The 14,699-nt window shown below is 54.5% G+C and overlaps 1 protein-coding gene across 1 annotated transcript in view; it reads left to right on the top strand.

Annotated features, from left to right (window-relative positions):
• SLC12A8 (solute carrier family 12 member 8) overlaps positions 1–14,699 on the top strand; it is a 142,263-nt gene that overhangs the window by 13,205 nt on the left and 114,359 nt on the right. Inside the window, exons 4-5 of the mRNA XM_056126484.1 lie at positions 7,603–7,749; positions 11,624–11,815. Of these exons, the coding sequence (XP_055982459.1) occupies positions 7,603–7,749; positions 11,624–11,815 (339 nt within the window). The remainder of the gene's footprint in view (positions 1–7,602; positions 7,750–11,623; positions 11,816–14,699) is intronic.

Genomic DNA, 14,699 nt, shown 5'->3' on the forward strand with positions numbered 1-14,699 from the left:
TGCACAGGCTGGAATCTTGGCTGAAATCAAACTTGGGGCAGTCACTCGCCAGGCAAACACCTGGCTGACTTTACTATGGCTCCAGATTCTCCATGATCAAAAAAATTTTTTTTTTGCTTTTTGGGTCACACCTGTTGATGCACAGGGGTTACTCCTGCCTCATGCACTCAGGAATTACCCTGGCGGTGCTGGGGGACCATATGGGATGCTGCGAATCGAACCTGGGTCGGCCGCGTGCAAGGCAAATGCCCTACCCGCTGTACTATCACTCCAGCCCCCATGATCAGATTTTTTAAAAAAAAACTTATTACTGAGACACCATGAGGTACAGTTGTAGACTCACATATTTTGTGCTTGCGTTTCAATTATACAATGATCAAATACCCATCCCTCCACGAGTGCCCATTTCCCACCACCACGGATCCCAGTATCCCTCCCACCCCACATCCCCCCCTCCCCATTCCACCCTGCCTCTGTGGCAGGGCATTCCCCTCTGTTCTCTCTCTCTCCTTTTGGGTGTTGTGGTTTGCAAAAGAGGCATTGAGTGGCAATCATGTTTGTTCTATAGTCTACTTTCAGCATGCTTCTCCCATCCTGGGAGGATCCTCCCAACACCCTTTATTTGGTGCTCCCTTCTCTACAAGATCATATTTTTTAAAAATGTTTTTTAAACTTTTTGTAAACACTGTGGTTTACAAGTTGCTCATAATACAATTGTTTTGGGCATTCAGTATTCCAACTCCAGTCCCACCACTAGGTCACCTTCCTTCTACCAGTGTCCCCATAATCCCCCCATGCCACCAACCTGTCCCCTGAGCATGCACAACATAATTTATTTTATATTGCTTTTTACAACTAAATGGCTAATGGAGTTATTGGAAAACCAGTAAAAGAAAATTTGTGAAAATTGTTAAACCTCACAATGGGGTTGTTAAAGTCCTTATCTGAGGGTTTGCTGAACGGTGTGTTGTTAGCTGAGTCTTCCGTGTCATTATTTTGTTTCCCGAGCTCAGTTGGCTTCTGTGCCGCTTTCCCATTTAACGTGGTGTGCTCCTGCTGGGCTGTCAGGGGGTGGAGTCTGGAGTCTGGGACTGGGCTGGTGCCTTTCCACGGCTTGGCGTGGCATGGCTTGGCTTGGCTTGTGTCTCCCCTGGGGTTACTGGGGGAAGCCTTGAAACTGGGAAATTGCTTACAGGGCAGCTGTGGGCAGTGCAGCTGGCATTTGTGTGGTTTGCAGGGCTGTGGCTGTGGGATGTGGGTGTGACTGCCAGAGATTTGGCAGGGTGGGGTCTTGGCCCACCCCTCCTTCAAAGCGGAGTGTTCAGCCAGAGGCCCGTGCCCCCTGGGCTCAGTGGCTGCGTCTCCTGGGGTCAGGGCTGGGGCTGTGACGCTGGCCGAGGCCTGCTGTGGGATGTGGTGTGTCAGGGTCAGTTATTCATTTAGTTCTAATTTCTGTTTTGGGGCCATAACTGGCTGTGCTCAGGGGTTTCTCCTGGCTCTGTGCTCAAGGATCACTCCTGGTGGGCGTGGGGGCCATCTTGCCGGGGATCAAGGCAAGCACCCCACCCACTACACTACCTCTCGGGCCCCTAGATATTTTTTTATTTAAAAGTTCTCTCCCCGCTTCTCTTTATTGTCGTGTGATGCCCAGGGCTTACTCCACGGGCAGTGCTCATGCAGAGGGGTTGTGCGCTTGGCCTGCTGTGGGCTATGCGTGGCTTGGGGGCCGCTCCCCGGCCTCTGGGAGCCTAGCATCCCCCAAGAATTTATCAGAACACTGTGTGTTTCCTATGCGTTCCCATCTCCACCTTGTTTCGTGTTTGGCTGGTGAGGTCCCTTCGTTGTGACTTCCATGTCCTTAGGTTACATCCGGTTTTTATTTTCTATAGCAATTCCTTCTTTTCTGCTATAAAATACTTCAGGCTCATTTTGTACTTTTGCTGCCCCAGTTATGAATTAGTAATTTCTCCAAAGACCTCTGGCTCTCTTAAAGTGAGGCATGCATGGCATTTATGGAAAATTATATGGGTGTTAGGGATGCTTACTGTTACTGTGGTGTCTTGACTTAGAAACCCTTTAAAGGGAGAGGGGAAAAGAATATTTATCGAGAATATAGAACATCTATGTATTCTTTTTTTTTCTGTTCATGGATATGTGTGTATATATGCACATGTATACATATATACATATATTTAAAGCTGCAACTCACTAATGTTGATTCTTCTTCTTCTTCTTTTTTTTTTTTTTTTGCTTTTTGGGTCACACTCGGTGATGCACAGGGGTTACTCCTGGCTCATGCACTCAGGAATTACTCCTGGCAGTGCTCAGGGAACCCTGTGGGATGCTGGGAATCAAACCCGGGTCAGCCATGTGCAAGGCAAATGCCCTACCCGCTGTGCTATCGCTCCAGCCCCTGATTCTTCTTTTATTTGTAACACCCTTCTCCTAAAACTCAAAAATTTCTTGAAAAACTTGACTCCCGTTTTAAAAAAACACACGGCCCACACGGCCTCACCAGGATAAAGGGGGCGGGCAGACAGCACACCGTGTTTTATTTTGTTTTGGGATCACATCCAACAGTGTTCAGGGCTTACTCCTGACTCTGCACCCAAGAACACTCCTGGTGGGCTGGGGATCATATGGTGCTGGGATCGAACCCGGTCAGCCATGAGCAAGGCAAGTGTCCTACCCACTGTACTATCTCTCTGGCCCCACACCTGACTCCCACTTAATAGGTTTACTTATTTGCTCAATCCTGTAACTGGCAGATTCTGTAGAAATGCCTCCCCCTGCAAACTCCTGCCCTTCCAAAGCCAGGCTTTCTACCTAGCGTTAGTAATGGTTTCTCACCGTTTGTTAGGCTGAGAGGATGTGTGGGTGTGGTGGCAGGGTGGTGTGCTGTGTGGTCTGGGGTCTGCGAGGCCCAGGCCGTCCCTTGGCAGCTGTGCAGTGGTGTAACTGCAGCATTGCCAGCCTCGGACGGATTAGGTGGGGATGGGCTTCACCGTTCAGACTTCAGGAACGCAGAAGCCGCTGCAGTTCCTGGCCCCCGGCCTGCTCCTGGCAGCAGACCCAAACTGCCACAGACCCCGCGCTTCTAGGGCTGGCAGCTGACTCAATATTGACCAAGGGTGCTGCCAGATTCAAATCCGGGAAGTCAGACTTTGCCCACCCCATGAGCCTGGCCTTCCCGCGGCAGCATCTGTGCCGGGAGAGCGGCGGGTGGGAGAGGGGTTCTGCTGAAGCCGAGTGGCTGTGACCCTCAAAAGGGCAGGGCCAGCTGCATGCAGGTGGCTTCTCGGGGCCAGGGCAGGGTGGCCAGCCCCACGAAGGCCAGACCGCAGTGGGCAACACGTGGGCCAGTCCCTGTGTGGGCTGGGCAGAGCCAACTCACTGCAGGTGATTCCTGCAGACAGCACAGGCCGGGGCTGGCCGTGACCCAAAGCTGCTTCTCAACTGCTGCCCTGAGAGAAAGGGCTGTCATCTGCCCTTTCAGGGTGCTCCTGCAGGCGCGAGAGGCGGTTGCATCGAGCGAGAAGCTTTGAGTGCCGCTGAGTCGCAGAAGCCCAGTGCACCCGCCCTCCGGGGTGCTCGTCCGGTCCAGGTCCCTCTGGCGGACCCCTAGACATCAGTGGTGAGACTCCCCAGGACTGTGGCCGTGAGCTTAGTCTGCACCAGGTGCTTCTGGAGCTGGGTGCAGTCCCTGGGCACAGAGCACAGGAAGCTGGTCAGGGAGACTGGCCCCGGGCCCACCCAGCCTCCTCCAGCTGGTGAGGCCTCAGGAGAGAGCCTGCCCTGCGTGTTCGCACTGCCGTTTAGAGGGGCCCTGGGCTTCTTTATCTTTTTCTGGTGGTGGTGGGGGGGCGGGGCACTGGGCTGTACCCAGAGGACCCAGGGGCTTCTCCTGCCTCTGTGCCCAGCAGTGGCGCTCAGGGCCCTTGTGTGGCATGCGGCTGACTTGCAGCTGGTGCAGCCCCGTGCTGTCTGCCCGCCCCCTTTATCCTGGTGAGGCCGTGTGGGCGCAGCACACGTGGCATTGCCTCTGCTCCCCGCAACCGTTTTGTGTGAGCATCACTGTTCACTCGGGAGCTGGCTGGGCCCCGGGTCTGCGGAGGGCCCAAGGCTGCTCCCTGGGCACCGTCAGCCAAGTTTCAGGTGATCCCACTTCCGGTTATCGCCCCCCCCCTTCCCACGCCCCAGGCAGGGGAGCGGCTGGGAGTGAGCTGGGGGGCTGGCGACGAGGAGGGATGAGCCAGCTCTGCCTCTCACCAGCCGGAGGGAGGCTTTCGTTTTCTTCCTGGTTTTGTTTCTCTTCCTTATTTTGGCTGCCACCTCTCCATCCGGGAGGCCAGGAGTCTGACTGCTGGGGCATCCCATGCCCACCCTGTCCTTCCCATTGGCCGGGCTGGAGGACGGTTGGGCACGGGGCCCTGAGCTGAGCAGCCTCCCCACTGCAGGGTCGGACACAGTCCCGGGCCGGAAGACAGGACCATGGCGTCGACCCCCCTCCCCCACTGCTCCTAGACCAGAGGCCTCTCGGCATAGCCCGTGGGCACTGGGCCAGTGCGGCTTCATGGTGGCCAGCTCTGTTTAGCTTAGCACGCAGACCAGCTTCCGACTCCACGCGGCAGAGGGCTCTCGAGCCTGGCTGGCCCTCCTGGGGGATGTAGGGGGAGTGGCCACTCGCATAGCCCTGAGAACAGGAGCCCGCAAACTACTGGGCACTGCCAGAATTCTCACTCACCTCCCGGTGCCCCGGAGCTCAGGCAGAGTGGGGAGGCGGGCAGGCGGGAGAGAGAAAGCGCCACCTCCCAGCCTCTCCCTGGGGAGCCAACCTCCTTCTCCAGACCCAGGGAGAAGGGGGTGGTTTAGAGGGGGTCGAGGACAGACAGGCCGTGTCCGCACCCATCGGACTTACCAGCACGGGCTGCTCCCAGGGTGAGATCCCACAAAGGAGAGATAGCAGTGATGGTGGCAGGGTAGCCAGAGGTGGTGGTGCTGTTTGCAGTGATTATATATCACTGTCATCCCGTTGATCATCGATTTGCTCGAGCGGGCCCAGTAACGTCTCCATTGTGACAATTGTTACTGTGTTTGGCATATCGAATATGTCACGGGTAGCTTGCCAGGCTCTGCCGTGCGAGCGAGATACTCTCGGTAGCTTGCCGGGCTCTCTGAGAGGGGCGGAGGAATCAAACTTGGGTCATCCATGTTGGCTGCGTGTAAGGCAAACGCCCTACTGCTGTGCTATCGCTCCAGCCCCAATGATTATATATATATATATATATATCTGTATATATATATGCATGCATATATTTACATACACACATATATGTATGGAGAGAGAGAGCGAGACAGTGAGACAGAGAGAGGGAGAGAGAGTGAGAAAGCGAGCAAGAGAGAGAGAGAGAGAGAAAGAGAGAGAGGTGGGAAGAGTGTCTCCTCTTTCTGGTGATGTGCCCATCCCACTGGAACTTCCTAGTTGATGAGTATGCTGACAGCGTCTTAGTATTCATAACAAACTCCTCCGAACCACCTCTGGGCTCATGTTCTCATGTTCATGAGCTGACCATGACCCAAAAGGAAACCCCCAGGGTGGGGCTGACTCCTGGGAGCCCCACCCATCACTGGAAGAGGAGCTTTGGGCCGCTGCTCTGCGGGTGAGGCAGGCAGGGGTGGGGGACCGAGACGGCCACTGGTTTGTCAGTGGCTCTTAGCACTGACACCCTGCAGCGCCAGCGTCCCCCAAAAATTTGTTTAGGGGTTTACCCTTCTCCTTTTCCCAGGTTTGTATTTATTCCATGAAACAATCTCTCTCTCTCTCTCTCTCTCTCTCTCTCACACACACACACACACACACACACACACACACACACACACCCCTTCCTGTCATCTCTGATGACCAAGCCCTGGGAAGACTGTCACTTTCTTTTATCACTTTATAAAGCATGGTGTCCACATTCCTCCAGTGCCCCGCGTGGTCACCAAACCCATGTCAGCTGTTGTCCGTTGATGCTCAGGAGAGGCTCTCGGCAGTTCTGCCTCTTCTTGTAAACGATCTTTGAGTGAACCCTGGGGCGGAGGGCTCCCCCCATGGCATCAGCTAAACAAATACCCCACAGTTTCAGAGAAGAAATCGGGAGACTGTAGAAATGCGGAAGTACAGAGTGGGAGAGAGCCCAGGGACCAGGGCTGCGTGCCGCGGGACAAGACCTTGAGTTGACCCCTGGCCTCCCGTTCCACCCCACTCTTCGTCTAGTGCCACTGGGGTGTCCTGCTGGCCTCCAGCCTCTCTGGGCCTGAGCAAGGCGTGCCGGGCCCATGCCTTGGGGTGTCTGACCGAGTGGCCAAGTGTCATGGACCCTGGCAGTGCTTGGGAGCCCAAATAAAAAGTCCAACAAAATAGAGAAACAGCTTTGAATGTCTTCAAGGACTTTTATGGGTCAGGCACATGGAGTCACAGGCAAGCAAAGTCCAGCCTATTAGAAATTCATACCTGAAAGCCTGAATTTTCGGGACAGGAGCACAAGTAACATTTAGTAAGTGAGGCTCAGGGGAAAGAAGAGATTTTAACACTGTTGGTGGGGATTCAGACTTTGGGCAGTATGTTCTCTCCTTAGCATGCTCTTTCTCTGTCTCTGTCTCTGTCTCTCTCTGTATCTCTGTCTTTGTCTGTCTCTCTGTCTCTGTCTCTGTCTCTGTCTCTGTCTCTGTCTCTCTCTCTCTCTCTCTCTCTCTCTCTCTCTTTCTCTCCTCCCTCTTGTTCTTTGTCTTATTTTTGCTGTGTTTGTTCTGCACCACATAGATAGTGCTCAGGGCTTATTCCCAAAGGCACCCTGTGGGCCAGGCAGTGCTGTGGATAGAACCAGGTCCCCTGTGAGCAAAGCATGCCCCTCCTCACCTCTTCCCTCTCCAGTCGACCCTCCCCGACGAGTACCTGACCCGTCAGACCCTTTCCCAACCCCTCATACCCTCTCCCGAGCCCTCCTGACCCTCTCCCGAGCCCTCCTGACCCTCTCCCGACCTCTCAGACCCTCTCCTGACCTCTCAGACCCTCTCCCGATCCCTCAGACCCTCTCTCGACCCCTCCAGACCTCTCCAGATCCAAATTCAATTTCTCTGTCCTTTGGAGACATGCCCCAGCAGTGCCTGAGGGTTACTCCTGGCTCTGTACTCAGGAATCAGTCCTGGTGGGCTCGGGGCCAGGTGGGCTGCCACATACAAAGCAAGCACTGCCGTACTGAGATGCTGCACGTCTCCAAACCAAAACAATTTACCCGAGTCCCCTGCTCCTGTCCCCGCCCCAGCCCCAGCCCTTCAGGGGCAGGTGCCATGTGGGCAGCCTAGTGACCGCTGTGATGAATTCTCTGTGATCTGTGAATGTCACCCCAGCTGTGGGGGCCGAGAGCTGGGGCCCAGTCCTCTGTCCACCCAGGCCTCGCCAGCCCTGCCTCTGCTTCCACTCTGTGGAACTGCCTGTGTTCCCACTCACACCAAGCGGCTGAGCAGAGGGGGCGCGTTTGCTGAGCGCCCTGGCATGGCAGTGCCCGGCACAGGCTGTGCCCGTCCTGCATGCCCCTGCTGACCCTTGCTCTGCTTCAGGAGGCGCTGGCCCAGCCGCGGCCCTGGTGGAGGGTCCCCCTGCTCATGTGGGAGCCCGTGCTCTTCGGCACCTGGGACGGCGTCTTCACATCCTGCATGATCAACATTTTCGGGGTCGTCCTCTTCCTGAGGACTGGCTGGCTGGTGGTGAGTGATGTGGGGGTCCCTGTTGTCTCTGAAGGGCGGGGGTGTCCGGGATGGGAGGGCTGTGTCACCGAGGCCCCTGCCCGCTCGCCCTCGGCTAGGGGCTGCGGAACCCGAGCTCAGGGGCGGGGAGGAGGTGGAGGCCAGTTTATACAGCGTGGGGCCACTCCCGCTTGCCCCAGGCCTCACCTGTGCCCTGGCCCTGCCCGAGGCCGAGTGCGGACCCTTCTCAAAGGGCATCCCGCAGGCCAGCTTACCCTCTGCTGTGTTGGGAGCTGCCCTGGGACCTCCAGCCGGCGTGTTCAGAGTATCTGACCCCCGGGACTGGTGAGGCAGGCAGGCTGCTCGGGGGGGCCAGGTCCACATCCTCCCCCCTCTGCTGGCAAACAGCCAGGGAGAGATCGGACACTGCCCCCCCAAGGGGAGCTATGGAAGGGGGGCGAGGCAGAGTAGTAGACGGCAGGCAGGGCACCCAGATTTGTCCCTAGCATCCCGTATGGTCCCCTAAGCCTGAGCACTTCCAGGTCTGGCCCACCCGCTCTGTGCAGAGAGAGAGACAGAGAGAGACAGAGACACAGAGAGGCACAGAGACACAGAGACAGAAAGGGAGAGAGAGGGAGAGAAAGAAGAGAGAGTGGAGTGGAGAGGGAAGAGAGACAGAGACAGAGACAGAGACATATACAGAGAGAGGCACAGAGACCCAGAGAGAGACACAGAGACAGAAGGAGAGAGAGGAGAGAGAGTGGAGAGGAGAGGGAAGAGAGAGACAGAGACAGAGACTAAGACAAAGAGAGAGACACACAGAGTCATAGAGAGAGAGAGACAGAGAGAGGAAGGGAGGGAGGGAGGGAGGGTCCCTGGCGTATGGGTACACCTTCAGGTTTTTCAGAGCAGATCGGCTCCGGTTTCTACTCCAAGAGAGGAAACTGGCCCATTTGCCTGTGGCAGCAAACACATCCCTAAGTGCAGGACAAGAGAGACTCATTTGAGAACTGATGTTGCCATATCTTGAACCCCAAAACTGGGAATTCAAGTAGATTTGGGGCACAAAAGGGCCTTCCGGGTGGTGTTGAGGAGAACTGGGGACCCCACCCTCCTCTTCTCAGCTGCCCGGGGTGCTCCGTGGGCCAGCGGTGCTAGGGCCGGAAGCAGGGCCAGCTCCGTGGAGGCAGCACCTTAATCCCTGACACTACAGTCCAGAGACAGAATTCCTTCCTTGGGAAAACGCAGTCTTTGTGCTCAAGGCTGCAAGTGATTGGACGAGGCCCACCCCCATTCTAGAACCTCTAGAATCAATGACCTAATTGTTAAAAAAAAGTCTATTGATTATAAATGTTAATCACATCCAAAAGTAAACCATTTATTGCAGCACTTAGAATAATGTTTGAGTAAACAATCAGAGCTCCTAGACTTGCTGAGAAATGAAATGAGCCGTCACATGGGTAGGCCTGGGGGAGCACTGTGAGGGCTGCCTCTCAGGAGCCTCCTTATGCACTGGGGAGCCCAAACCCTCCTGAGCCAGTGCTCTGCCCATCGCTCTCAGACGCCACACAGCAGTCCAGGACTTTCTTGCTGTGTCCCAGGGCATTCGGGGTAAATATAACTACGTTTTATAACCAGAAGATGCTTCTGATTATTCTTCCTTAGAACATTTGGAAATGAAAGTTTACTGAATTTTCCTGTTTTTAAAAGATTAAAATTTTTAGAAGTTTGTGGAAATTTGCATCTAGCTTGGAGGTTCAAAAATAATTAAATCATTAATGACTTTATGATAAGGGCAAAAAAAATCCACAAATACTCCACTCTCTTTGTATCTTTTAGGTTTTTAGAAAAATATTCAAATTTCATGTGTTTATATAAATTTTAGTTTACTGTCGAAGAACAAAAAATAGACTATTTTGATCTTAATGGCAAAAGGAAGAACAGAAAATAAAAGTTTTGTTTTGTTTTTTTCGGGGAGGGCTACACCTTGTGGTGGTCAGGGAGTTGAGTATGTGGTTCCCGGGGCTCAACTCCAGTCAGCCTTGGTAGGGCAAGGGCCTTAACTGCTGTGCTGTGTCTCTAGCCCAAGAGTAGAAAATACAGAGAACACATTCTTAAAAAAATAACACAAAGTCCTGAAGGCAGGGAGAAGCTCACAACTGGAATATGTGCTTTGCTTTGTGTTCAGGAGACTTGAGCTCCGTCCCTGGTATCACACAGTCCTGAGCACCACTGGGAGTGGTCTTGAGCACCGTGCTGGGAGTAGCCCCTGAGCACTGCTGGATATTGCTCCCCCCAAATAGAACCAACGAAAGCCCCATGACAGAACTCACTCAGATGCCTGCCAGGCAAACAGAGACCAGTGGCAGGCGGCCCAGAGCATGTGCTCGGCCCTGAGTTTGACTTCTGTCACTATACAAAACAATTCTGAAATTCAAAATCAGGGGCCTGAGAAGCGAAGCATCAGGACTTCTGCCTTGAAAGACGGGCTACTGACACGACCCCCGGGCTGTGCGCAGTCTGGCTGCAGCCACCACGGGAAAAGTGTGCAGCCCTTTGAGCGCCCACGCGACCTCACAACTAAAAGGGAGGGGAGGGACACACGCTCACACACACACACACACACACACACACACACACACACACATGCGCACATGCACACACATGCACACACTCACGCATACACACTCACACACATGTGCATATGCACACACGTGAACACACACGCATACACATGTCCACACATGCACACACACACACACAAGCACACATACATGCATTCACGTGCACACACGCACACACACACAAGCACACATAGAATCTCGTCAGATGTGACTTGTCTGGTGAGCACGCTAGTGGACGAACAGCCCGGCACAGCCTCCCCCTGCCCAGGAGCCTGGCTGGAGCGGGGCCAGGACCCTGGAGGCTGAGTTGCCCACCCACAGCGGTGCACAGGCTCCAGTTCTCCACGCGGAGACTGCTTTCTGCTTCTGAGTTTGCTGACAGTCCCTCTCCTAATGGGCACGAGGCCGACCCACCGCCCCAGCCTCCTGCCCGCCTCTGACTCTCACCTGCACTCGCAGCTCCTTGCTGGCAGCCTCTTCCTGAGCGCACCCGCAGGTAGACTCACCTAGGACCCGCAGATACACTCACCTAGGCGCTCCTCTGGCCTCCTAGGGGAGGCCCAGGAGGCGGATGCTTATACGGTGCATCTGGTAAGAAAGGCCGATCACTCAGACGCCACTGTGGTAGTCAGGGGCTTTCTACTGCGTGTCATCCCGCTAAAACCATTTCCAACAACACGGAAGGCCAGTGTCATTGTCCCCAACTGACACGTCAGCCAGGAGCACACAGGGGCGGCACGACTGCAGCCACAGCCGAGGTGCTCTGGCCTCGGTCCTCCTCGGCATTCAGTCGGGCACCCACCTCTCCCCCCGTGGGCACGTGTGTCCTCTCCTGGACTCACTTGCCCCCTCCTCTGTCCCCAGGGTCAGAGACCCTGGCCCTTTGCGTAAGGTTCTGCAGCCTGCAATGGCTCCCGCTGGGCTTACTGGCACAGAGAGGAAGGGTTGTGGGGAGGTGGAGAGGCAAGAGATTTGGGGGGAGGTGCTCATGAGATTTTGGGGGGTGAGTGGATTGGGGCCAAACCCAGCCATGCTCTAAGAGCTACTCTCTTTCTGGTGCTCAAGGGTCACTCCTGGTAGCAATTGAGGGACCATGTGACACGGAGATGGAGCCAGGGCTGCCCCATGCAGAGCCTGTGCCCGGCCCTTGAGGCCCTCACCCTGCCTGCCCTGGGGCTGCTGCCCCCTCCAGCTCCTGCCACAGCCCTGGGGGTGTGGAGTGGCTGCGCGCCCCGGCCCTGAGCCCTAATGTCCCTCTCACCGCCCTGCAGGGAAACACAGGCGTGCTCGTGGGCATGGTCCTGGTGTCTTTCGTCGTCCTGGTGGCCCTCATCACCGTGCTGTCCGGCATCGGGGTGGCTGAGCACTGCGGCGTGGGCGGCGGCGGCGTCTACTCCATGGTCTCGTCCGTGCTGGGTGGCCGCACAGGGGGCACGGTCGGGCTGCTCTACGTGTTCGGGCAGGTGAGTGTGGGGCCGCTGTGGGCTCTCTCCTGCCTTCCTTTCCGTTGTGTTTCGTTGTGGGTCTTTTTCTCTTTTTTGGTCTTGGGGCACATCCAGCCATGCTCGGACTTACTCCCTCCTGCTCAGTGCTCAGAGCCCCCTGCTGGTGGGCGCAGAGGCCCACATGTGGTGCCCAGGATGGAACTGGGTCCCCTGCGTGCAAACCAAGTGACTTCCCCTTGGCTCTGTTCCCCAGCCTCCAATTACCCAATGACACCCTCTTGGAGGCGGTTTGTTTTACTGGCTCTGGGGCTTGAATTCGGGGCCTCACACATGCCACACAGTTCTCTACCACCATGCCACATCCCGGCCCACTCCTGCCTTTCTGGTTGCCCTTGACCTCTCACCCTCATCCCCTGCAGCAGGTGGCCGGGATGGGACAGAGCTGCCCACTTTATGAATGGGCACTCTAGGGGGAGGCGTGGGGGTCAGGAAGGGGAACCTTGACTGAGCCCTCCATATCTCCAGAGTGGTTGGGGTGGGAGGAGCCTGATCCCTGGGTGCTCTTCCCTAGGAGGGGACCTCAGTGCAGAAGCGAAGGACTTTCCTAGAAGCAGGCGCTTCTCTGTGTGCTGGGGCTCCCCGGGGCACGGCAGGCCTGGCTCAGGCAAGGTGCAGCGGCTGGCGGGCAAGCAGTCTGAGAGTGCTCACAGGGGCGGCCTTGTTGGGGGGGGGGTGCAGTACCCTGTGGGGGTAAGGAAGACCCAGGCCCAGGCTTGTTCAGCTGGAGCGCAGGGAGGACGACCTGCAGAATGAGAGCAGCGTCGAGAAGCAGTGATTCGTCACCATTTCGTGGAGTGGAAAAGGTTTTTTAGGATGTGGCAAAAGGCAGTGGGTGATTGAAAAAATACTTTAAAAAACACCTTAAAGAGGAACTGCAGCGAGTCAGGCGGGCAGCGGCTGAGCAGAGGCCGGCGTGAGGTCAGATTGTCACTGTGCTTTGTGGGGGAAAGAGTTTAATCGGTTCGGGCGGTGAGTAATAGGGGGGCAGGTGACTCTAGGACCCTGGGGATTGTATATTGATTTTCCACTTCTCTGCTTCTTTGTAGCCAGACAAGCCGCAGCGTGGGCAGACCTTACTCCCCACGTGCCCTCAGCTGGGGTGATCAGCAGGGCGGCAGCAGCAGCGCTGCTGAGAGAGGGAGGGCCACTGGGATGCTGAGGCTTCCCCAAGGGGCACTTCTGTGCCGGGCAGGGGGGAGGCAGGCCAGCGGCGTGGCACCATCTGTCTTGGCGCCTCCGTTTGGTCTGCGACTGACCCGGGCTGACCCTCGGATTAGGGCGTGATTTCGCCCCTGCACTGTTTGCTAATATTTAGTTGAGAAATTTTGCAGGTATGTACATATACAATATATGCCCATATTCCTGAGGGACATGGGGCTCAGGGGCTTCTGTGTCTAGTTTTGGTATCAGGATAATGCTAGCTTCATAGAATGATCTGGGAGGATTTCTCGCTTCCATTTTGTGGAAGCATTTGCAAAACGTTCCAAATAGAAATTAGCAGCCAGATCATCTGTTCCTGGACTTTCCTTCACAGTAAGTCTTTTTTTTTTCTTTTTGGGTCACACCCGGCGATGCTCAAGGTTCCTCCTGGCACTGCACTAAGGAATTACTCCTGGCGGTGCTCGGGGGACCATATGGGATGCCAGGGATTGAACCCGGGTCGGCCGTGTGCAAGGCAAACACCCTACATGCTGTGCTCCTACAGTAAGTCTTTTGATGGCTAATTTAATCTCTTTACTTATTTAGGTGTGTTTTAGTTTTCGATTTCTTTTTTAGTCTGTGTTGGTGTGTGTCTTTCTAGGCACTTGTTGATTCCATATAGGCTAGCTAATATATTGGTGTATTTATAAATTGTGGATGAATTCCCTTATTATCATTTTCGTTTGGTAAGATGGGCATGCCTCCTTTCATTCCTGACTTGAACGACTTGAACCTTCTCACTTTTTCTTGGCTAATACAAATAAAGGCTTCTCTTCAAAAAACGAATGTTTTTGTTGTGTTAATATTTTTCTGGTCTGTCTCACTTAGCTTTTCTCCAGCCTTTTTTTCTTTCTTTTTTTCTTTTCTTTTTTGCCTTAGACTGGCTCTCCTGACTCTTAAGGTGGTCTGGTCACTGGCTCGAGGTCCTTCCCCAGGACTGTGATGGGCGTTCCAGATGCCTGTTCCTGGCCCTTACTAGCTCCCGTTAGCTGTGGTGCTTTCATTTCTTTTTAACAGTTGCTGGAGCAGATTATTTGGCCCATCCGAGAGCAGGGTTAGTAATAATTTCTTCATTTGGGAGAGTGGGAGCTTGCAGTTTGGGGCATGCCCAATGAAGCTCAGGGCTTACTCCTGGATCTTATGTTGGAGATTGAGCTTGAATCAGTCCATGCAAGGCAGTAACTTAACCTCTGTGCCATCTCTTGCCAGTTCAGTAAACTTCTTATGTAAAGGGCAAACTAGTAAATATTAGGGATTTTGCAAGTTTTATGTTTATGTCACAAGCACCAAAACTATGACTGCAGTGTGAAAGTAGCTGTAGAATATGAAGAAATGGGCATGGTGTGTTCCAATAAAACTACTCGCAGATGAGGCCGTAAACAGGATTTGGCCAGCAGGTGGAATTTTGTTAACTTTTGCTCTGCAGGTTTTGTTTTTCATTAAAAAATGGAAACTAGGGGCCTCAGGTCCTGTCTTCTTTCTCTCCCCTCTTTTTCTTTTCTTGTTTTACACTTTGTTTAACACTGTGGCTTACAAAGTGGTTCATAATACAGTTGTCTGGGCATTCACGTTCCAGCACGGAGCCCACCACCAGAGTGACTGCCCGCCGGCACGCCCCACTTCCCCAGCCACCCCAAACCTG

The sequence above is a fragment of the Sorex fumeus genome, unplaced genomic scaffold (genome assembly GCF_029834395.1).
Source record: "Sorex fumeus unplaced genomic scaffold, SorFum_2.1 ptg000063l, whole genome shotgun sequence".
Lineage (NCBI taxonomy): Eukaryota > Metazoa > Chordata > Mammalia > Eulipotyphla > Soricidae > Sorex > Sorex fumeus.